We start from the raw sequence: 25,261 nt of genomic DNA, 5'->3' as shown, positions 1-25,261 counted from the left end.
TTACTGTGCTTCTGTCCCTGTCACCATTGGAAAATAAATGGGAAGATAATTACAGCCTCAGATACATTCTTGTGGCCTGCATTTTCCTGAGCTTCACCAGCTTGTGTGTCTAATGGGGTCACATTATGAGTCATGACTCAATTTTGTTGTCTCTTTCCAATGCTCCCTGGCCCCTCTGCTCCCCTCGGTTGCTGAGGGCCATTACCAAGTAGGAATGACGAATCAAAATTTCCTTGCTAGCGTACCCCATGTTAATGATTTCGCTGTTGACATTGCATGTAAGGTGACCTTGCTCAAAGACCAAGGCGGATCCGGGTTTAGAGCTGATCAGGTTTGAGGAAGTATCCCGGTCCTTGGGTTTAGGGTGTTCCCAGTTTAAGACTATATGGGTCTTAGGGAAGTTGGATGTTGAGGATTATTGCTGCTGGAAATAGGGCGTTCCTGCTGCCTGAGCTCCCGTTGAGCTCTCGTGAGATTCTAAAAGTATATGGGAAAAAAAGCCTCGTGGAGGAGGTGATTTGGGTGGCAGCAGAACTGGGATTGCCCCAGACCGTGTGTGGAGGCCGGTGTGAGTTCGGGAATAAAGAATTGCTGTTTGAATCTACAAAGCTGTGTGGTGGCTCGTGATTCTGTGCCCAGCCAAGACTGTGGCACTCGGTGACCTCCATTTCAGTGCAGAGTTCTCCCTATGAATCTAAGGGTCTCCCTGGGGGAGGCTTTACGTGCCCTTGTGCCCTTGAGTATGTCAGCTCCTTGGATTACTGTCCCTGCTGTGGGTATGCAGGGGCTCCCTGGCCATATTGGATGTCCTACCATTTTTGCTGGGCCTTATTGTCTTCTATTGATATCACTTCTTTCTCTGGGCATGGAGCCTAATTCACTGAGGTCCTCCTGGTGACTAAGTCACATGGTAGTATGTGGCAAGTTGAGGGAAAACCAGCCCCTCTCACTGTCTCCCTCTGTGTTGAGTGTGCATGCACAGTGGGCACGTGCTTGTCTGCTGCGGCGCTCTTGGTGGGCCAGGGGTCCGCTCGCCGCCTGCTACTGGCTTCTTGGGTTTGTGCACCACAGGCGCGGAAAAGGGGCTCACCACTAGCTGGCCGCCTGCTTTTGGCGATGAAGCTTGAAGGAGCCAGTGGCGCCTGTGCCCTTGACTTGCATTAGCAAGTCATTCTGCACCAGCATGCACCAAGTACTTGAGGTAGGTGCGGCTGTTCTGCTTGTCCAACCCCCGCCACCTTCTTGGCCTCTGCATAGATGCACGCCAGCGACAAGCCACTGCTCGCCCAGCCTGCAGTCTCCACCACCAGCTGGCTGTACTTGCTCAGCTGGTTCTTCTTGCAGCTGCTCTTACACTTGAGGACACCACGGTTCTTGTCGCTGTCCCCCATGCGTTGCCGCCCCCCCATGGCACCCTCGGTGCCCAGGAGCTGCAGGGCCTCCTCCAGCTCCATCGACTTGGTGGCCAGCGGGTTGGTGGCAGGCGGCGCCGGGAAGAGGAAGGTGAGGGGGGTGGGGTGGGGCTCGGGCTGCGGGTCCTGGGGCTGGGCGGCAGGCCTGAGGACAGGTGGGCGAGCGCCATCGGGGAGCCGGGGTGGGAGTTCTGGGCAGCTCTGGGGCTCAGGGAGGGCTCCAGCTCCGTCGGAATCCTGCCGCTGCTGCCTGTGCCACTGCTCCAAAGCTGCCTGCCTTCTGGGCGTGTGCGCTGCGCTCTGCTAAACTAGAATTTTTTATTCAGAAGATTCCTATACAGATCTTTCTCCTTGTGTGATACAACCGGAAGACCAGTGTTCATCAACATGAGGACAATTTTTTTTTTTGAAAAGGGTTTGAGGAAAACAAATATCTTGGTGCTTTTCCGTGAAAGCACATTTGAGATTAAGTTGTTGAGATAACACAGGCAGAATTTATGGAATATGGATTATTTTTGTTTCTTTGCCCTATTTCTAAAAGTTTGTAGGTCCACTTATAATTTTTTTCAAGTGAGACATCCTTAAGTTGAATTTCAATGATTCATAGTTGTTATTGTTTTTATAAGAATGTATTTGAAAACATTTATTCTCTGTGGACACAGTTTATGTAGGAAACTAGTTTTTTTTTAGAGAGAGAGAGAGAGAGAATGAGAGAGAGAATTTTAATATTTTTATTTTTCAGTTATCGGCAGACACAACATCTTTGTTGATATGTGGTGCTGAGGATCGAACCCCGGCCGCACACATGCCAGGCGAGCGCGCTACCACTTGAGCCACATCCCCAGCCCCTGCATGACAATTTTTTAAAAAAATATTTTCACCTATGATTGGTAAATCCAGTCTGAATACCACAGATACAAGAGGGCAGATCGCAGTGCATGAGAGAGTTCCTATTTTTCTGGGGCCTTTCCAATGTGCTGTGTACAACCCTTGAATTTGTTAACAGTTTGATAGATGAGAATTATCAATATAGAGTAGTTTAATGTGGATTGCTATCATTATTAATAAGGCTGAGCATATTATGCATAAAAACTAATTGTATTTTTTTCTTGTGAACGCTCTGTTAATGGGTTTTTTCATATTTTTGTTTTGGGTTGCTTTTTTCCCATTATCAATTTCTAGAAATTTGTAAATTGGAGACATTAGCCCTTTTTTTTTTTTTTTTTTTGGTACATTCAGCACTTCTACTTCAGGGGACTGGTCAATCCAGACCAGAACAGAATCAGGAACATAATTGCACAGCGCTGGGCGCAGCAGCCTAAGTGGCTCAGTCCCAGTCCCCCTCCCCCTCGGGGTTGTCCTCCCGCGGCGCCTCCAGGTCGTTGAAGTGGAAGTTGGCCATCATGTCTCGCACGGCCAGCATCAACCGGTTCAAGCCTTGGTTGTGGTTCAGACCCCCAGGCACTCCTTCCTCTGGCCTCTCCCCCTCCACAGTGTAATTTGGCAACAGTGACCGGAAGAAGAGGGCAACCGTGTTTCCATGGCTGACAGGACTTAACCTCTCTGGTCTGACGTAGGAGTAGATGGTGTCCAGGGGAGGCAGAGGGTCAAACCCCATCACAGACTGTGTGGTCACATCTGGGGGAAGCGCAGCAACAGCCTCCCTGATCTCCGAGAGGATCACATGGCGATGGATGTTTCTGGGTGCACGCTGGTAGAGCATCTTCCGCCTGTTCTCACAAGCCTCCACAGCGGGGTCCCCAGCGTCCACTGCCTGAAGAACCTCACGGACATTTTCCTCCAGCCAGCTCATGGTGGCAGGCTCTTTCCAGAGGAAGTGCGACCTCCCGAGGTACAGACTCACCAGCTGGGTCAGGGCAGGGGGCTGGCTTATCTCAGCATCTGGTCCAAAGAAGCGATGATTGGAGACGGTGGCATCGGGCCGCACACTGCAGTACTCGAGCAAGGGCATGAGGACTCCAGGGAACATGGTGAGTGCCTGCTGGATCAAGAGGGAGGCCTTCTCTCTGGCAGAGCTGAGCTCATGCTGGGGGAGGTCTGTCTGCTGACTCAACAGGAAGTATGCCAATGGAACCGAGAAGGCAAAATTTGGGAGCTGCGACAGGTTCCGATGAGCCTCCCACTCCTGGAAGAGGCGGATCAAGTACTCATAGTTGCGGGCCCGCAAGGCCAGGTGGTCGACAAGCAGCAGCATGCAGAGCGGGTCCTCGTCTGGCTCAAGGCTCAGGATGAGCTTGCAGAACTCCAGTGCGGTGCGTGGGCAGCCACGCTTCTCCAGGAAGCTCATCTGCTTGTAGAGGGCCAGGTAGAAGCTCCTGTTCTCGGGTCTACGGTAGTCCAGCCGGCACGTCCCACTGGTGAGACTGAACAGGGGGTGGAAGGCACACTCCATGCTGTACAGCGCTCGCTCTATGAGGTCTCGTGCCATCTCCTGATCCTCTTGAAAGCGGCAGGCATCACTGAGCTGCAGGAGTGAGTCCACATGGTAGGGGCTTGTCTGGAGCAGAACCACAATGTTGTTTGGCTCCATGGACTCCACGGCCACCAGGAACTTGTGCTGTGCCTGCTGGTACTCCTCACTGTGTTCAAACACAAAGAAGGAAAGGCCTTTTTTCGATTCCAACAGCCGCATAGACAGACCTGGCTTGCTGTACCGCGGCCAGGTGCTCTTGGGGGTCGTCAGCCACGTGCACTTGGGGTATACACGCTGCCTCTGTCGTGGCCTTTGCTCCCCCAGGACCGCTCGAGCACCAAAATACCTTTTCAGTTCTGTGTCTGGATTCAAGTGTCTGTGCTCCACATACAGGACATGCTTCCTGGAGCTCAGTGGTGGGGGACCCGGGCGGCTGAGCCCACTGCCATCCTCAATCCTCTCCAAGATGCGGTCGATATCCTCCATCCCACTTTCCGAGGCTTCTCCTGTACTGTTTTTCTTATTTTTCTGCTTCTTTTTCTTCTTCCGGAGTTTTCCACTTGCATTAGACTGCTCCGGAGGTGCAGCCTTGGCCACATTTCCTTCCCGCTTGGTCTCTGGGTTTCCACGCTGAATCCTTCCTTTGTTCCCTGACACTGCAGCATCTGTTAACACACAATCAATTATAGTTTTCCTCTGATTTTCACTTATTTTCTTTAAAGAGAGAGTGAGAGAGGAGAGAGAGAGAGAGAGAGAGAGAATTTTTAATATTTATTTTTTAGTTCTCGGCGGACACAACATCTTCATTGGTATGTGGTGCTGAGGATCGAACCCGGGCCACTCGCCTGGCATGCTAGCGTGCTACCGCTTGAGCCACATCCCCAGCCCCTTCACTTATTTTTATTTACCTTCACATATTTTGATATACAAAAGTCTTATACTTTTTCCTTTAAACATTACAGTGTATATTAATCAATATGGTATCTTGATTTTTTTTTAAATCTTCAAACCCAATGTCTCACAAGTGCTAGGCAAGCACTCTATCACTGAGCTACAGCCCCAGCCCAGGTATCTGGAGTTTAAGGCACTGAAAGCCCTCCAAGAGTTTTAGAATTTGTCCATGGTTTCTTTTTGTACTTTTATGGTATCACTTTTAAATTTAAATGTTCAAATTAGGATTTATTCTGGTGTTCAGAATGATGCATAGGTTCAACTTTATCTTTTTCTGTGTGTCTGTTATTTTCACCTGTTGATTTTAGAGCCCTCTTTGAATCTGTTATGGTATTGTTAACTTTTGGAGGTATTGGGGTGTCTCTGGGGTGTGTATTCTATTAGTCTTTTTCTTCATATACCAGTATCACATTATTGGGTTTATAAAAGTGTTAATATCTTTTAAAACTAGTTTCCCCTTGTTGCTTTTCATATTCCTGGGAATTCTTGCTTGCTTATTTTCCCATGAGTACTTTTGAACTATTTTGTCTAGTTCCAGAAAAACAGAAATCTAAAGGAAATAAACATCAGATTAAATGTATACATTTAAAATCTATTTAACTTCTCCAAACTTTTTTTTCAGGATCTTAATAAAGATGCTATGAAAGAATGTAAGACAGAAAAATAATTAAATATTTTTACTGTGGTGTTTTATGATTTACATTTTTAAAAATTTATTATTATTATTATTATTATTTTAGTCTGCTTCCTTAATGTGTAAAAGGGATATTATTTTAGGAGTGTTTGAGTTCATATAACCTCTGGGTGGTAAGTTGGATGCCAATAATTTTTGCCCCTTGGATTTAACTTGAAGATACTTATCTGTAAAAGGATATTATTACATTATCCCTCTTGACAATTTTGTTTATAATAGTAACTTTGTGAGCAGCATATGTTTTTCATTTAGGATTGCTTTATAAACAGAAACAAATTGAGTATGAAAAAGCCTTTTTCAAAATCCCATATCCATACACGATTTAAAAAAAAATTTCTGCTGTGTGTGGTAGTGGATGTTTGTAGTCCATGCTGCTGGGGAAGCTGAAACGGGAGGAAGCTTAAGCTTCCTTCAAGACCAGCCTGAACAACATGCCAAGATCCTCTTCATCCCCCTCAAAAAACTGAAAACAACAACAACAACAAAAAACTTTCAGAAAAATAGGAATAGAAGGATGTATCTTCAACCTCATAAGAGGCACCTCTGCAAACTCCACAGCTAAAATGATGCTTAATTGTGAAAGACTGGGTGCTTTCCCCTTAAAATTGGGATTATGATAAGTGGATGCTAATCCATAGTGGGGCAGGAGTGGGGTAGGGAAGAATGAAGGAACTTCGGTTTGTGTAGAAGCAAGTGAGGGGAGGGGGGAGGGAGTGGGGATGGGAAGGAGGGTAGGATGAGACAGACATTATTACCCTATATACACGTATGATTACACTACTGGAGTGACTCTGCACCTTGTACAGCCAGTGGAGTGAGAAGTTGAGTAGAATATGTCAAAATGCATTCTACTATAAAATAAATTAATAATTAAAAAAAGTTGGGGTCACACTATATTAGAGGTTCTATCCAAGGCAACTGAACTGGAAGAAGATGTAAAAGTCACCCAGAATGGAGAAAGAAGCCAATATATCTCTATTCTTAAATGACATATATAGGAAATGTTAAGGGATCCATTAAAAAGCTACTATCTAAAATAATTGTCCTTTCAACTCACGAAGCTGGAACAATTGGAGGACTACATGCCAAAGAATTAATTTGGACCCTTACCTTGCATCTTATACAAAAATTAACTTGAAATACTGAAACTATAAAACAACTAGTACACATCTACATGACTTCGGATTTGGTAAAGAATTCTTCTAATGTTCACAGCAAGGTTACAAGATACAAAATCAGATCTCTATATACTTGTCATAAGCAATATGAATATGAAATGGCAGACATACCATTTATGATCATAAATAAAACAAAACAATTTAGGAATAAATTTGGAAAAAAATGCAAAGCTAGTTGGATATGATGGTGCATGCCTATAATCCCCGCTATTCAAAAGTCTGAGACATTCCTGGAAACTTAGTGAGACCCTGTCACAAAATAAAATAAAAAGGACTGGGAATATAGATCTGCAGTAGAATGCCCCATGGTCCAATCCCCACTACAAACAACACCCTCCCCCCCCACACATACAAACTTATACACTGAAAACTAAAGAACATTTGTTGAAATAAATTAAATGGTATCTAATTATTAGATAAATGAAAAAATAATGTTTATAAGTTGGAAAATTAAACAGTATTAAAATGGCAAAATTCCTCAAATTGATATATAGATTTAATAAAATTCCCATCAGAATCCCAAATGTCTTCTCTGTAGAAGTTGACAACCTGGTTCTAAAATTCATATAGAATCATAAGGGTCCCAGAATAGCCTAAACTATCTTGAAAAAAATAACAAAATAGAAGGACTCAAATTCCCTGACTTTGAAACTCATTACAAGGCAATGATAATTCAGATAGTGTGGTGTTGACACCATGGATAGAAATATAGATCAATGCAAGAATTTAGAATCCACAAATAAACCCATGTGTTATGATCAATTAATTTTAGCAAAGTTTCCAATCATTCAATGGAGAAAACAATAATATTTTCATAACTAAATGCAATGGGTTCAGTCCTTGGTGAGTGCAAAGCTAATAAAACACAATCAGGAGATAAAAGAATTTTTAAAAAGGTAAATTACTTAAAGCAACTAAGGAGAACACGGGGCATTACTCCCAAAGCAGTATCTCCCTGAACAGGAAAAGCAAGAGGCTTTTCTCAATGGTTGGTGTAACTAATTCCATAAAACATACACTACTCAACTTAAAGATTCAGATAGAACCCAGTACACATAACATTCAAAAACAAGTGAAGTTCTGACCTACATCTAGGTGATTTCAACACAGGTTTCTCACCAATAGATAGGTCATCCAGACATAACCTCAGTGAAGACTTTTCAAACTTAAAAATTATAAATCAAATGGACTTAATAAGTATCTGTAGAATATTTCATCCAATATCAGCAAAAATTCACTTTATTTTCAAGTGCTTGTGGTACCCTCTCCACAATAGGCCATAGTCTAGGCCACAAAGCCACCCTACGCAAATACAAAAATATCTATATAATTCCTTACATCTTATCTGATCATTGTGGAATTAAATTAGAAATCAACGTTTAAAAAACTACAGAAACTATATAAACATGTGGAGATCAAAGAATGCAATTCGGATGATAGAAGAAATCAGGGGAGAAATTTAAAAATTCTTAGATCCAAACAAGAACAGTGATACAACATACCAGAACCTCTGGGACACTATAAAAATGGTTTTAAGAGGAAAATTCATAGCTATGAGTGCCTACATAATAAAATCAGTAAGGTCCTAAATAACAACCTAATGATGCCTCTCAAGGCCCTTGAAAAACAAGAATAAATCACTTCAAAAACCAATAGAAGGAAGGAAATAATTAAGATCAGAACCAAGATCAATGAAATAGAGAATAATAGCAAAAAAAAAGGAACAATGAAATAAAAAGTTGGTTTTTTTTAAAGATAAGCAAAATTGAAAATCCTTTAGCTAAATTAACCAAAATAAGGCTGGGGATGTGGCTAAAGCGGTAGCGCGTTTGCCTGGCATGTGTGTGGCCCGGGTTCGATCCTCAGCACCACATTAAAAAAAAAAAAAGATGTTGTGTCCACCAAAAACTAAAAAATAAATATTAAAAAAATTCTCTCTCTCTTTAAAAAAAAATTGAATAAATAAATAAACCAAAATACAAAGAGAGAAGGCCCAAATTAATAAAAATAGAGTTGAAAAAGAAGAAATCACCACAGTCATTCAGAAATCCAGAGACTCATTAGGACAATTTTGAAAGCTTATACTCCAATAAATTGAAATATCTACAAGCAATAGACACATTTCCAGACATATGGCTTGCCAAAATTGAATCAAGAGGACTTGGAAAACCTAAACAGACCAAAAACTTGCAATGAGCTAGAAACAGTAATAAAAAGCCTTCCAACAAAGAAAAGCCTAGGAATAGATGAATTCTTAGCTGAATTTTAGCAGACATTTAAAGAAGAACTAATGCCAATGCTCCTCAAATTATTTCATGAAATAAAAAGAGATAGAAGCCTTCTAAATTCATTCTATGAAGTCAGTATCACCCTGATAACAAAATCTGGTAACACATAAAAGAAACAAAACTGCAGAAGAGTATCCTGATGAATTTAGATGCAAAAAATCCTTAATGGATATTAGCAAACTGTATTCAACAACATCATGACCAAGTTGTTTTTATTATGGTTGCAAGGATAGTTTAGCATATGTAAATTAAATAGAAATAAGGACAAAAATCACATAGACATCTTAATAGATTCAGAAAAAGCCTTCAACAAAATTCAGCATCCATTCATGATAACAAAGCTCAAGAAACCAGGGATAAAAGGAACTTACCTCAACAACGTAAAGGTCATATATGACAAAGCCAGAGCCGATGTCACAGTGAATGGGGGAAAGCTAAAAGCATTTTCTTTAAAATTTGTAACAAGACAAGGATGTCCACTCTATGACTCCTATTAAACACACTACTAAGAATTTTAACCAGATAATTAGGCAAGAGAAAGAAATGTAAGGGATAAAAATAGGAAAGGAATAAGTCAAATTATCACTGTTTGCAGATGATATGATCCTAAACTTAGAAAATCCAAAAAGCTCTACCAGAATACTGCTAGGGATAATGAACAAATTCAGCCAATTTATCAGGTTACAAAATCAACATTTAAAAATCAACTGCTTTCCTATACAGCAATAGTGAGTCTGCTGAGAAAGAAATCAGGAAAATAATCCCATTCACAATAGCCTAACCAAGGCAAACCAAACCAAACCAAACAAAACCTTAGGGTTAAATGTAACCAAGGAGGCAAAAGACCTTACAATGAAAACTATAGAACAGTGAAAAAATGAGGAAAACATAAGATGATGGGAAGACCTTCCATGTTCAGTATAGGCAGGATTTATACTGGGAAAATGACCATATTGCCTAAAGCAATATACAGACTCAGTGCAATGCCCATTAAAATAACAAAGACATTCTTCACAGAACTAGAAAAGACCAGTCCTAAAATTTATTTGGATGAATAAAACCCCAGAATATCCAAAGCAATTTTAAGCCAGAAAAGCAATGCTGGAGACATCATAATACCTGACTTTAAATTATACCACAGAACTATAGTAACAAAAACTGCATGATACTGGAATAAAAACAGGCACATATACCAGTTGAACAGAATAAAAAACATAGAGACAAATGCACCCAGATACCCAATATACCCAGTTACCTGATCCTTGACAAAGGTGCCAAAAACATATCTTGGAGAAAAGACAGCCTTTTAAATCAGTGCTGGAAAAACCCATCCTCATGTAGAAGAATGAGACTACATCCTTATCTTTCACCCTGTCCAAAAGTCAACTCAAAATGGATCAAAGATGTAGGAATTAGACCAGAAACTGTGAAACTACTAAAAGAAAATGTAGGGTCAACACTTCAACATAGAGGTGCAATGCTTTCTCAATAGGACCCATAAAGCTTAGGAAATAATACCAAGAATTAAGAAATGGGATGGCATCCAATTAAAGATATTCTGCACAGCAAAGGAAATGATTAAGAATGTGAAGAGAGAACCTACAGAATGGGAGAAAAATCTTTATTAGCTACTCTCTGACAGAGTATTAATATCCAGACTATATAAAAAAACTCAAAAATCTTAACACCAAAAGTAGACAAATAACCCAATTAACAATGAACACATGAATTATAGGTACACTTCTCAAAAGAAAAAATCCAATGGTCAACAAATATATGAAAAAAAGATTCAACATATCTTTATCAATCAAGGAAATACAAATCAAAATTACACTGAGATTTCATCTTACTCCAGTCAGAATAACAAACATCAAGAATAAGTATAATAATAAATTCTGGAGAGAACATGGAGAAAAAGAACATTTTTACACTGTTGGTGGTTGTAAATTAGTACAACCACTATAGAAATCAACCACCATATGACCCATCTATACCACTCCTTGGTATCTATCCTAAAGAATTAAAGTCATCATACAACACACACCTACCCATGTTTACAGCAGCACAAATCACAATAGCCAAACTGTGGAACCAGCCTAGGGTCTTTTAATGTATGAATAGATAAAGAAAATTTGGTATATACACACAATGGAGTTTTATTCTTCCATAAAGAGGAAAGAAATTATGTCATTTGCAATAAGATGGGTGGAACTTGACAATGTTAAGTGAAATAAGCTGGACTCAGGAAGTCATATGTTTTATCTCATATATTGCAGCTAGAGAAGAAAACAGGTAAGAAAGGTGGACTTGGGGATCTCATGAAAATCGAACAGAGGTCAGTAGAGTGGAGGATAGTGTCTTAAATTAAGAGGCTTTAAGAGACTAGGGAAAGAGGCTGTCTTGGAGATAGCTGATACCTGGCTCAAAGGCACCCACTGTTAAAATCTTCAGGAATTTTGTAAGCCAGTTGTTAAATGCAACCATTATTTCAAAATAAATTAAATAACTTAAAATTAAATGCATCATAATAAAAACAAAGGTAAAAAATACATAGACCTTCTCAATTACTAATTACCATAGTTTATTATTATCCATGCATTTAGGGTTATGTCATTGTATACAAATTAAGTATAATGGTATGCTACTGCATGTTGGTAGCTTGAAATTGCCCAGGTGGAAATATTAATACTACAGAAATTAGTAAACACCACAAATCAGTGATTGATTTACTGTTTGTGGATTATCCAGACGTAAGAATATGATAGAGAAATGTTGATAATGAAGACTAAAGTAAATTGTGACAATTGCCATTCACTGTAAATAGCACAAAAATTGAGTAGTAGCCTTCCAAACTTGTGATAAATTTGGCCAGAAAGTTACTCATGTCACTTGAGAAAGAAGTGAAGTTCTGAACTACAAGTTCATTACTTCACTTCATTTTGCTTGTCTGAGTTAGTGAAAATATCAACTAATATTTATTCATAGCAGAATTGTACTAGGAGAGTGTTATGGTTTGGATGTGAGGTGTCCCCTAAAATCTCAAATGTGAGACAATGCAAGGTTTAGAGGACAAATGATTGTGTTATAAGAGTTTTAATCCAATCTGTGAATTAATCTCCTAATGGGATTAACTGAGTGGTAATGGAAGATGGATAGGGTGTAGCTGGAGGAAGTGGGTTCCTGGGAGTCATGCCTTTGGTGTATATATTTTGTATCTGGCAGGTGGAGTTTCTCTCTGCTTCCTGATTATAATGTAACCTGCTTCCCTTCACCACACTCTTCCACCATGTTCTGCCTCACCTTGATCCCCAAGGAATGGAGCCTATTGTCCATGAACTGAGATCTCTGAAACTGTGAGCCCCCAAATAAACTTTTCCTCTATTGCAGTTTTTTTTAAAATCAGGTCTTCTAGTTTCAGCAGCAAAAATGTTAACTAACACAGAGAGCAAATGGTTAAATATTTGCTACACAACATTGGTCCTAATCTAGGGTCTGCAAACTGCCCCCCCATCATCTTTTTCAGAATGTTAAAATATATGTAACTATTAGCAGCTAGCTTTCTTTTCTGAGAGATGGCCCATGGCATTCAGCAGATTCTCAAAAAATATAAGCAAAAAGAAATTTTTTTAAAGAAATCACTGAGTGTAAGAGATAATGTATTCAATTGGACACTTTTTAAAGAGATATGTATTCTAAAATCCAACTGTATCCATTATTATTCCTAAGTTTGGGCTAGTTATTTGGCTCCTCTGGGACCCATTTTTCACAAGTATGACCTACCTCTTATGAGAAATAGGGAAGAATACACAGGTAGCAAATTCAGAAGCCTAGGTTCCCTGCCCAACTACTTCACTGACTGTGTAGCCTTGAACAATCGTTTAAGACTACGATTAGGTCTCTCTTTCCTCCTGATTAGCCTACCTATCTCCATGATCTCTTGGACTCTAGAAGACACAGAGTAATGGCCCATTCAAGTCATGCCTGCATTTCCGGAGGCCCCAAGATGTGGGGACTGATACAGGCCCCCAACTTCACTCGTTGCTACTGTTGGGTAGGTGAGCTGTGCTGACCAGCTTCCAGACAGAGTTTTATGTTTTACTCTTGGAGTCAGAGTTTTAACCTGTATTAATCATGTTTTTGGTTTTTATATTTTATAATGATTTCACATCTTGGGGCCTCACAGACTCCACAAATGGCAGCCTTAGCTAATTCCTAAGGATGGGAAACAATATACCTATGAGCACGCTTTTCATATGCAAGCCTAAGCAATCCTGATCTAAATCCCTGGTCTAACACATCACAGACATTAACCTGCGTTGCCCAACCTCCAGGAGCTACTGCTGCAAATGGTGATGAAATCCTGGTGTAGGTCCAGGCTATGAGAATTTCTTTAATCCACAAAGGCAATTCTAGTTGGCTCCTAGGATCAGGTTAGGATACAATAGGTGGTGTGGGCCACATGGTAGGTTGAGAGAAGGAATGGATTGGACAGCTGTGAGCAGGTGCTGATTTGAATATGGTTTGTCCCTTCTGAAACTCAGGTTGAAGTTTTCTGTAGTGAATAGGCTGAGAGCTGATTAGGCCTTTAAGAGATGATTACATTAATAGGAATTAATCCCTTTCTTCTGGGAGTGAGTTTTGTGTTTTTTTTTCTTTTTTTGAAAACGGATTATCATAAAGCAAGACCACACCTTTCATGGGTATTTTTGCCCACTCTGGGAAGCAGCACATGCAGCTGCCCAATCTTGGACTTCTTAAAGGTAGAGGGCTTCAGAAATTTGTGAAGACCCAGATTAATGTTAAGTATTCCCCCTGTCTTAGGATAACTCTAGTTTTATGTGTGATATGAGTTTAGCCTTGGGAAGGACTATAAGGTCTCCACCAGTGAGGGTGCTTCTGTTGAAGTGAGGGTTAGGGCTAGGGTGAGGGTTAGGGCTAGGGTTAGGGTTAGGTTAGGATTAGGTCTAGACTTCTTGGGAAGACATTACTTGCATTCCAAAGAGCCTCAGCTGAAGGAGGCCGGAGAGGCTGGCTGGCCCTCTGTGGAGGATACTTGAGAACACTGAGACCAAAACACTAGTGCTCCCTGATCTTCTAGGGATTTGTAGACACAGAGCAACAGAAGATTACTTCTGAACTTCTTGAATAAGTGGAGTCAGCCCAGATGAACTTTCTCAGCACTCAGGAGAGACAGGGGTAGAGGGGTCCCAGCTGGCTGTCAAGACCTAATGGATGCCAATGCCCACAGCTCAGATAGATTTAGAACCCAGGCCAGGAATGAAAAGAGTCCTAGAGCAAGGTAGACCACAGGCAGCACTTTGAATGTTGAGTTGGTTGGGGCCTGCCATTTTCCTGCCATTCACTTTTCCCCGTCTTCTGAGGAACTTGGACTTCTAAATCTTCTCTCAGCATCTTAACAGAAAGCAGAATTTGGTTCTCTCTCTGGTCTCCATTTTAAGAAATAGTTTGCTAAAAATTCTTTTTCCTGTGAAATATCAGACAAAATATGCTTTTATAATTCTTGAAGGTTAACGGTGACTTGATCTCAATTTCAATGGCATTTAAACATATTCAAAGACACAAAATAAACAGCAATTAGAATCTCTGCCCTTAAATTATTTCTGTTCACATTTATCATGATCTGACCTACATTGTGCTGACTTGTGTATCTCGACCTCACGCCTTGAGAGCCCTGGAGGTCAGAGGTCAGCACTGTGCCAGATTCACTGTGCATTCCCGTTAGCATCCAATCTAGCACCAATCTAGAAGCTCAAATAATGCTTGTGAGTGTGGAAAATGGCCCATGTTGTTTCTCTCTGACTTCTGTATACAGGACATATGTCAAGGATGGATGACATCAACCTAGCTTTGATGCTGTTTATTGCTACAGTGAACAAGAGCAGGTGGACAGAACGTCAACAAGCCAAGGCCAAAAATACAGAGGGAACAGAGTCCTAAGGCTGCCAGTTATCTGGGGGCATTAAGGCATTTAAAGAGCTATATTCCTCATTGCCTTGTATAATTGTTTCCAGGATTTGAGATAATGCAGTTAAATCCCTGAGCAAAAAGCCCTGCTTATTTGATGAAGAAGCCCTAGTGATTATTACTGTCGGAATTAGTCATGAATTAATAGCAGTGAGCCACCTGGTATAATAATAGAATGCTGGAAAACAACTTGGCCTCTAGCACAGCCAGGAAAATTCTTTTTTGAGTAACAGTGTTCTGGATTTAATAAGTGGCAACCAACTGGGCAAAAGGAGGATAAAGTCATCTATGAAGGGTACTTCCACAGGCCCACACTTGGCTGAGGAAATCCTACATGTCCTCTAAGATTCAACTCCACAGCCTTCTGAAAACCCTCCCTCATCCTCCTCTGCTCTCCTCCATGGTGGCCCCTTGGGGCACCCCTTCCACCAACCCAGCCAGCTCTGCATGTCTGAAGTCATTGCCAAGATGTCATCACCCCCTAGGGGACACTTCATCTCCAATTCTCACCAAACATAGCCATGCATGCTTGGACATTTTATAACCTTGGCAGGGATGGACAGAGAAGACAAGCACTACTGAACTTGAACGTGTCTCCCAAGAGATTCTAATATACCCACACCACCAGCCCATTTTGAGAAATGTTGATTTCTTCTGCCTAGTCCTCTATCAAAGTCTTTTTTCAGCTTTATCTTATTAAACATATTAGGTACAGTATTTTATTTTGTACTATTATCATTCACTAATGTTATGGGTATATAATAGCATAGCAATACCTTAGTTATAGTTAACAAAAGCTAGACTCAATCAGTTTTTAAAACATGCTTCCTCCTTGGCTAATCTGCTAGTGCAAGTGGTGTCCAGATTCCAGGAAGAAACAGCATGAAGCATTTGGTTTAGTGGCCAAATCAATTTGATGCTAAAAGTATCTATCCAACTTCTAAAAGGCATCTAGTTCCTCCATAGGTTAAGCACGACTGGTCTTGAGGGTGAGTCTTCACCTTCAAGCCCTCTCTTGCCTCACCCTAGTGGTTATAGGAAGCACTGACAGCATCCCTGTCCCCCCTCTCCCCTCTGGCATTCTGAGACATGAGGCTCCAGAGAGCATCTTCTGGCCTCAGTGTGCTCTGAAATTTCTTCTGTGTCTTTCCTGGTTCCTTTCTGTTGAGAGCCACAGCCAAAGAGGCCCCAGCAAACTTCCAGCTGCTGGCTGATGATTGGCTCACAGCGGCCCAGCAACATCTAGCTGATTGGCTGCTCTTCGGTGATGTTCATTGGGCTGTTTCCCTGCCCTTTCAGACCACGGAGCTGCTCATTGGGGGACTTCCTTGGCTCTGCCCATGCAACCCAGCCAATCAGACTCAAGAGCAGGAGGATTGTGGGAGGTGGTGAGGTTTGTGTGGGGGTGAGAGGCTTGTGGGAAGCCGGTGGTGGCAGTTGGGCTCTGAGGGTTTTTTCCTGAGGAGCTGTTTTGTTTGGTGTTTGTAGTTCTAAAAATAAAGTTCGTTTCTTTTGACAAGTGGCTCCTGAATTGTGCCCAGCCAGACTGCGGCACCTTTCAGATGCCCCGTGGTATTCTGGCCCCCCAAGGCGAGGCAGGCAGCTGGGAACATTAAAGCCTTACCGATGTGTGCAGCTGCTAAATTTGGCTGGTCTGATCCGATAGACAATAAAGACACTCTCTTTATGTAAGATATTATTTATTTTAGTTATAATATGAAAGCAAAAGTGAAAGGTGACAAAGAAAAGAAAATACGTTACTATATTGGGGAGACACCAACCCTTGAAGCCACGTAGCTGGGAAACCCCGAGCAGAGCGTCCCCTCCACAGGTGAGACTCCAAAGTCTTATTCCCATGGGGCTCTTTAAATACAAGTCAGAACAAAGAAAGCTCCTTCTAACAACCTGTGCAACCTAGTGATCCCCTCAAGGACACTTCATCCCCCCCAAGGACTGGCCAGACCCCCAAAGGGAGGGAGTGTGGACAACTTGGAGTTCCTGTGAGTGAGCCAGTCCCACAGGGGAGTCTGCATTCTTTACATGTTCCATTCAGGATATGCAAAGGTCATGGCAGGATCCTGGACAGGGAGGATCTTTAAAGTGTCTTTAGCCCTTTACATAGAGAGAGAGCTCAGAATGTGGAATCTTCAGAGAGGCCGATAGACTGAAAGGCAGGCTCCTCCACCGAGTGCTTGCATGACAGTAGACCAGCTTCTTTATCTGTAAAATAAGGGTGAGCATCCTCCTGCACTTAAGACGCTGTGCAGGTTAAGGGAGGCGTGGGTGCGGTGAGGCTCTGCTTTCTCCCCTCTCTGTCCTTTCTCTGCTCCCCAGTCGGATCCAGTCTTGGGTTTCCGGCTGCCCTTCCCTCTTCTTGAAAGATGCCGACCTCCCCCTGGAACTCTCTGTGGCTTCCGTGCGTGAAAAACCTGGCACTTCTCACCCTGGGGTGGGGTGTCTTTTGCAGTGCTTTCTAAGATCTAGAGATGAACAAGATGAAAGAGATTGTCACTGTCCTTGGGGGACATATAAAGACTAAAAAAAGAATACGAAAGCCACGGGATATTGATATAATACGAGGCATGTGTGCTGTAAGAAACGGACCAAGTACTATCCAAGCACAGGAACTGGGAACGTTTCATGGTTGGAGGTGGTTGAACTGAGTCTCAGAGGACGGGCAGATGTGGACAGACAGACAGCAGAATGTATTCTGTTATGGTGGGGGGCAAATGCCCACAGATACAGGAAAAGGGAAACAATCAACAACGGGCAAGTCTGGTTTGGTTGGAGGGACTTAAAGAGCCCAGGGAAAGATTCAGCTCAAGAAGTAGGATGAGGCCAAATCCCATCAGGCCTTCCAAAGCCATGCCATTGCCTCTATCAAGAAACTCACTTACCCCTTTCTTCTGTATCTGAATGGACCATGTTGTTTGCCCATCCTGCAGAGGTCGTTTCCCACAGGCAATCTCTCTGACCCCTCTTATGTGTGCATGCCGCACTCCTATTTCTCCCTCACGTTGCTCACACCTTCTTTCCATTGTCTTTCCTGCTAGACTGTGAAGCTACATGCTGTATCCGTGTCCAATGCCTCATAGGATGTCTGCCGAATAACAGGGGCTCAGGAAATGTGTGCTCAGTGAATGAAAGTCAAAGCCCTGCAGAAGCTTGGACATTGGGGAAACCTTTTAAAAAAATTCAAAAAGTTTTGTTCAGGAAGATTTCTCTGGAAGGATTATAGAGAAATGGTTTGGAATTAAAACAAGGTTAAGACGGAGAGAATAGTCAATGCTACCACATTTCAGGAAGAAGGGAAAATAATTTGGGGAGAGAAAATTCAGACAAGAAGCAAAGAGTGATTAAGCAAGGTTAGTAAGAGGAAGAAGGGACAGAGGAGAGGGGCACATTCAAGCCTGAATGACAAGATAATTCTGCATAAATAAAACTAGAAAATGCTGGAAGAAATTCAGCTTTATCAAGGATGTTGGGCTTAGTTTCAACAAGGTGACCATGATGGGGTAGAGGGACATCCACATGCAGATGACCATCAGGAGTGTAGGAGAGAGGTCACTGGCCAGCCCAAGGAAGAGATAGCAATGAGAGAGAAACACAGAGCAAAAAGAAGCTCTGCAGATAACTAAGTCATGAAGGGAGAAGGTGCAGAGAAATCCACTGAAAGAGACTCAAAGAAATGGTATGCACAGTAGAGTGATGGGTGTCAGATGCAAGGAGTGTTCTGCAAAACAAGGAAGTCAGCTGACAATGTCAAAGGAAACTCCTGGAGTGGCAATACTTCTATGAACACTCCTTAGAGAGTCAATTCTACAGAGAGAAAAAAACCAAAACCAGATGGCGAGGGGCAAGGAATGAATGGGGTTTTCACAAACAAGGTCAATGGCCTCTGGAGAACTTTGCCAAGAACTCAAGGAGGAAGGGAGGGAAGAGAGCAACCCGATGGGTAGGTTAAGAGAGGTCAGAGTCTTGTTCTATTTTAAGAAAGATGGATTTGTGCACACTTTTAGGCCTAGACATTACTGGAGGGAAAGAGATTGATTTCAGAGAAAATATGGAAATAATTGACAGAGAATTGAAGAGTCGTGAAATTGCATGACACCCAAGTGTGGGGAAAATACACAGACTTGATCTTGACAATTGTGTCACATGTTTCTGGAGAGACACCTGGAAGTGTATATTTATTTATTTATTTGATTCCCACTGCATCATTTTGAAAAGACGTTATTGTCATTTATGTTCCTGCCACTTCTATAAATATACATGACAACACCGCATCAAATTTCACCTAAAGCCAAAAATATACATACTTACCCATGTTTATTCAAGCATATCTGATTCCTAGTACAGTCATTTCATCTTTATTGAATGTCTGCAGAGCATGTAACACTGCCACTGTGTTTGACTGCTTTTCATTATGCTCTCAAGTGACAAACTATATACCAATAAAAACAGGCTACATGTTTCTCTTTCTGTATTGATGTGGATATCTGCTTTGGAGCTAGGAGCTGAATACCAACCGATTCAAAATCAGAGAGGAAATGAATAAATCCTACCAAAGTACAGTCATTACAGCACTTCCCTTACAAAAGATAATTGTTCCCTTGTTGTAACTTAAGCCCCCATGCTTTGACTACAGAGGTTAGTTCATAAAGCCTGGGCTAAGACCATCTGTCCTGTGAAATTCAAACAGGTGCAATATGAACAAAAATCTTAAGTACAAAGAGCATCTGAAAGGCTAGAAAATAAACTAATTAATGTGGTTACCCACATCTGGAAGGGTTAAAAACCTGGATTCTACAGAAATTGGGTGCTTCTTTAACGTATCTTTCCAATGTCCTTCATTGTTAAGTAATTTACTATATTATTTATAAGGTAGATTAAAAATATAAGATAAAACCAAAAAGAATATCAATAGTATTTTTAGCATCTCACTATTCTTCCGTGAAAGCACAGTATTAAGGATAAAACAAATGATTGTCCTTCATACAGAAGGGTAAGCAGGATTTTGATTAATGAACCTATCAAATGTTCTTACCTATTAAGTACAAAGTACCATCTTCCATAATAGCATACACCCAAGCCCTGAATAATGATAAGAAGAATAATTTGTTAGTTATTATTAGGATGATGAAAACCTAGTCCTTTAAAATGACTGTCTAAAATAAAGTTCTGTGTGGAGCATTCATTTAAGATGATTCAGTGCTGTGTCTCTGGGATCGGTGTCTTGCTGAGCACACTCAAATGCATACCTCTTCAGAGACCCAGAAAGAATCTCATGGAGATGAGAGATACTGCCCAGATTACTGTTGTTCTTGAGAACTAGAGGAAGGGTTGTCCCCGACTGTCATGAAGAAGAAAGAGAAAGGCCATGATATGCCAGAGGCTCGTGGGAAATGTTGGATCTTAAAACAAATACTTGCAATAACGTTGTGTGACTCTATCAATCTTCCTTTGAAGACTAGGGTTGTTTTTAGGAAGTTGGATTCCTGCAGCAAATAACAGCGATTTGCTTCTTAAATTGTTCATCCAGGAGCCCGGTTAAAATGACCCTGGAAGAGAGTCTTGAAGGGAAGAAATGTTCTAAAATGCAAAAGAACAAGGCAAGATTGTGAGGTATATTCACTCCTACAGCTGACTTTGTTCCTGAGACCTCTCTGACTTGATGCAGCCATTTGTCCCCTGGAGATGAAAGAGCTCAAAGCCCTGGACAAGCGCTCACCACAATTTCTTCTTTCAACTTTATAGGTTTATCAGGTAAACTGCCTTAATCTTGGAAGCTCCAGAGTTTGTAGGGTGAGAGAAGCATGGATCCAGCAAGGAGAAGTATGGGGTAGTTGAAGGTTCCCCAAAGGCAAGATGGCGCCCCAGTCTTGAAGCTGGAATAAGGGGGAATCACAAACAATGCTCACAGTTTATAATGTGTGCTTATACATTAAGAAACTAGATTGGTTTAAATTTAAAACCATTTTTAAAGGTCTAAAATCCAGAATCCATGGTTTACTTTGCTTATTTGACTTAGCATCCTATATACTGTCTCTTACCACTGACTATGAAAACATTTCTTTTTAAGTTTGAAAGAAATTCTTGAGTGGTAAGGAGATAAAATCTTGGTTAAAACAAACGTCTTGCTAATGTCTTCTGAGAGTTTGGTTAACATGAGAAGGCTACTTGTGTTTTTGTTTGCCATGTATTTCAAGTTCATTCAATTTTTCATTCAGTCACCAATGAAACAGTAAGTACCTACTATGAGCCAAGCTCTAGTGAGATGCTGGGGATTTCTTGGTAAATGGAGCATGATCCCTGTCTCTCAAGAACTTGAGGGTCTAATGGAAGACAGGCTGGAGTTAATTATGGCTTTAAATAATGTGCCAAGAATGGAAAATACAAGGTGTCCTTGGGCTGTTTAATAGGTATGTCAACCTTGTTTGGGGATCAGGGAAGACATCCTTGAGGAAGGCTGATTGAAATGAAGAGTTGAAAGATAAATAGGAGTTATCCAGGTTTTAAAAAAAAAGAAGTGGGACAAGAAAAGGAGAGAGTGCATAGGTCTGGGAACAGCATGTGCAAAGACACAAGGTGGAAAGGAGTTGGAAGAAGGGAAAACTGAGAAAGTCAGTGTTTCTGGAGCCAAATGCAGGAAGGCACCAGGGCATTAGAGGATCCTGGAGCTCAGGCCTGGGAACCGTCCTACAGGGATTTGCATTCCATTTGGACTTTATCCAAAGATCAGTGGAGGCCACTAAGCAGTCTTACTCACGTCTGTCAGTCTTTCCCCAAGCCTCAGTCTGGAACACTCACCAGGAACAGAGGAGGGAAGTGGGGAGAGCACCACAAATCAGCTCTGGGTGGTGTTTTCTCAGAAATCTCTACCCACGTACAGTTCAATCTTCTGAACTTTGAGACTTTCATCTCAAAGTCTCTGAAAATAAATATATTATCACTCAAAATGTGTTTGCTCACTCTACATGTTTGTGTTTGCGTGTTATGTGTGTTTGGGTATGTTGTGTGTGTGTGTGTGTGTGTGTGTGTGTGTGAGTGTGTACGTATGCATTGGCAATATTGGAAAACATAACTCATTCAGGAACTTGGAGAGTTCAAACATTATTCCCAAACATGAGATCTCTTTCTGGCCAGCAAGTTCATTCCAGATCCTAAGTCTCCCCCGTTTGCCTTAAGTGCCCTGCCTCCTGGCCTCTCCAGTTCTAAGCATGTCAGGCCTTGTTTCGGACACATCTCCCCCATGCTCCAACCATGCCAAATTTTTGCTTTTCCTAAACTCCAGTGGGCACTGTGGTTCCACTCCTTGTTTGGCTGGACCTTAAACACTTTGCATTGTTTCAAAAACACTTGGGCCCCTCTGATGGATTACAGGTGTTCAAGAAACACCAGCTACTTAATTGATAAAAATGTAAATAAAGTTGTCCTGGTTCATTCAGCTCATGGAATAAAATTGTACTGCAAACAGATGATTCCCTGCAGGTTAAAACAACAAAAAAGTACTTTATTTTAAGTAAAAATACACCAATGAAAACCAAAGGGTTATCCATATCATTTAACTATAATTGTAAAGAATAAGATAAAATTAAACTGTATGACTTTAAAATATGTAGATATAGACCCCCCACCCCCGCATGCACACTTTTGGTTAAATTTACTCTTCTTTATTCTATCTCCTTAAGGCAGAAAGTAAAGTAAGGTAATTGATTTCAACATTTCCTCTTCAAAAATAGTATTTAGTTCTCTAAATTTCCTTGTAATTATTGCTTATATCTCCCAGAAATCATCTGTATAATCAATATGTGAATATATCCATTACCCTCAATTCAATAACATTAATCATCTTTTTATGAGCTTACTTATCATCTGTATTTATTTTTTGGGTGGGGATTGTTCTTATCATTTGCTCATCAAATTTTTTTTTTACAGATAAAGGATTTCTATAGGTCTGTGATTCATTTGAGTTAAATTTTTATATATGCCACAGAAATGGGTTAAAATAATTCTTTTTTATACAGATACCAAATTGTTTCTTCATCATTTGTTGAACATCTATTCATTCTATACTCAAATTTCTTCACTTTTGCTTTTTTTTTTAAATTGATTATGTGGGTGAGATCTTTTTCTTAAAACTCTTTTTGTTTCATTTACCTATTTGTTTGTCTACTGGCTTGATTCCTGTAGTCTTACAATAAGACTTAAAGTCAGGTGGTGTAAGTCTCCCAACTTTATTCTTGCTTTTCAAAGTTGTTGGAACTCTTCTTCATCCTTTGCATTTCCATATGAATTTCAAATTGAATTTCTGTCAAGTTCTAAAAAAAATATGCTGCTGGGATTTTGATTGAAATTGCCTGAATCTACAGATCAATACGATATTGCCTTTTGATCTATGAACATGGTATACATATTTATTTATTTGGATCTTCTTTAATTTCCTACACCATTTCATGATTCTTAGTGCACAGGTTTTACACACTTATCAGATTTATTCCAAGTAGCTCATATTTTTTTTAAATATTTATTTATTTTGGTTTTTGGCAGACTCAACATCTTTGTTTGTATGTGGTGCTGAGGATCGAACCCGGGCCGCACGCATGCCAGGCGAGCGCGCTACCGCTTGAGCCACATCCCCAGCCCATATTTTTGATGCTATTGTAAGTGATCTCCTTTTTAAATCCAACTTCTCTTTGTTCACTGCAAGCATATGAAAATACAATTGATTTTTGTATATGGTTCTTGATTTTGGCAATCTTACTAAATTTATTTATTAGTTTTAATAGCTTTTTTATAGATTCCACAGAGATCACATTAAATTCAAATGTAGACAATATTGCTTCTTTCTTTCTAATTTGAATGTCTTCTTCTTTTTTTTAATTCTGTTGTACCACATGGTGAAAATCTCTAGAAAATGTGAGAATGACTTACTTCCTATGTTTTTGTTCTGAAAAAGAAAGTACTTGCTAATATTATGATATTAGTACTTCATTTGTCCAACTGTTTTAGAAATGATTACATTTTTACAATCTGTTTATTTGAATTGGAACCCAAATAAGGTCCATACATTGGGATGGGTTGGTGTACCTCTTAATTCTCTTCTAATATATAAGTGCCTTATTGATTTTTTTCTTCGATTTTTTTGTTGTATGGCCCTCCAAGAAAATTCCATGTGAAAGAATTGACTGCAACAAGCTGTGAAATAAAGATCCAGGATTGTATAGAGTACAAATTTTGGGGGACTTACTGATGGAAGCATGGTCAAAGACTGTGGCAAGAGCAGTGGATCCCCATGATTGGAGTCAGAGGAAGGAGACTTATATAGTGATCAAGACAAAAGTGGCTTCTTCCAAGCCAGAATATGCCCAAATTATCTCAAGCTAACATCATGCCACTGTAGTCCTTGGTTTAGTAAAATCTCAGGTGCTGGTGGTCCCAACAGTCAGAGCTTGGCTATGTGTCACAATTTGCCCATCAAAGAAATGAGGGGTGAAGGACAGGAAAGGAGCTTCTAATCAGCGTGGCCCCTCTTGGAAGAATATATAGAGGGGTACAGTGGCCCAAGGTCTGTCTTCAAGGGACTGACAGAAACTTTGAGGTTTCACAGAAAAAGAGAACACAGATAAAGCTCTTAGATCTCACCTGGTTTGGGAGCATTCGCTTTTCTTTCCTAAGATGTGGAGGGCACACATCCTAAGATGTGTGCTCTCTCTGAGTCACTCCATGATTATAAGAGAACTGCAGTTCTCAGGCTGTGTCTGAACCTTTGTCACTCCATTTTAGACAGCAGTAGTTTGCCATGAGCTACTCCACTTTGAATTTAAGTGCTGAGGTGGAATGACTCCATACTTCATGCAAGTAAACAACCACCATCTGTCTGGCACAACCATAGGCATAAACTGAGAAATAAATTGTGCTAATAGCAGTGACCACCTGTGAATGCATCAAATTAATCAGAAGTTTGGGATGCATGGGGATATCAAACTCATACTGGAAAAACAAGGTCCAAGAGCTTACTGAATACAACTGTTATAGTTAAAGCTTCGTCCCAGGGTTTCATAAACTGACTTTCAGACCACTCACGTATAATGAGTGTATATGTTTCATTTGAAGATGATATTTAAGCCAGAAGTCTAAGCCCCCTCTTGGGTATTTACTCATTATCCTTGGGTTTGGCCCCTGGGTACATGAGGGATACAGGTGAACACGCTTCTGCTTGCATTTCTCTTGTTGATGTAGCTTTGGTTACAAAGGTCCTACCAAGAATTAGAAAGGGCAGAGAGAAAATTATTTTTCCTTGGCTACCCTGGGCAGGC

General features: G+C 40.9%; 1 protein-coding gene across 1 annotated transcript in view; it reads right to left on the bottom strand.

Annotated features, from left to right (window-relative positions):
* Positions 1–2,629: 2,629 nt before the first annotated feature.
* LOC308633163 (ribosome quality control complex subunit TCF25-like) overlaps positions 2,630–25,261 on the bottom strand; it is a gene marked incomplete at its 5' end in the record, with an annotated part of 110,311 nt that continues 87,679 nt past the window's right edge. The window contains one exon of the mRNA XM_081265721.1: positions 2,630–4,560. Coding sequence (XP_081121847.1) covers positions 2,740–4,560 — 1,821 coding nt within the window. The 3' untranslated portion in view covers positions 2,630–2,739. The remainder of the gene's footprint in view (positions 4,561–25,261) is intronic.

Source organism: Spermophilus citellus (assembly GCF_964194105.1).
Source record: "Spermophilus citellus genome assembly, chromosome: 14".
In the NCBI taxonomy this organism is placed as follows: domain Eukaryota; kingdom Metazoa; phylum Chordata; class Mammalia; order Rodentia; family Sciuridae; genus Spermophilus; species Spermophilus citellus.
Note: the sequence above shows the minus strand (reverse complement) of the source record. Positions and strands in the feature narration are given on the sequence as shown.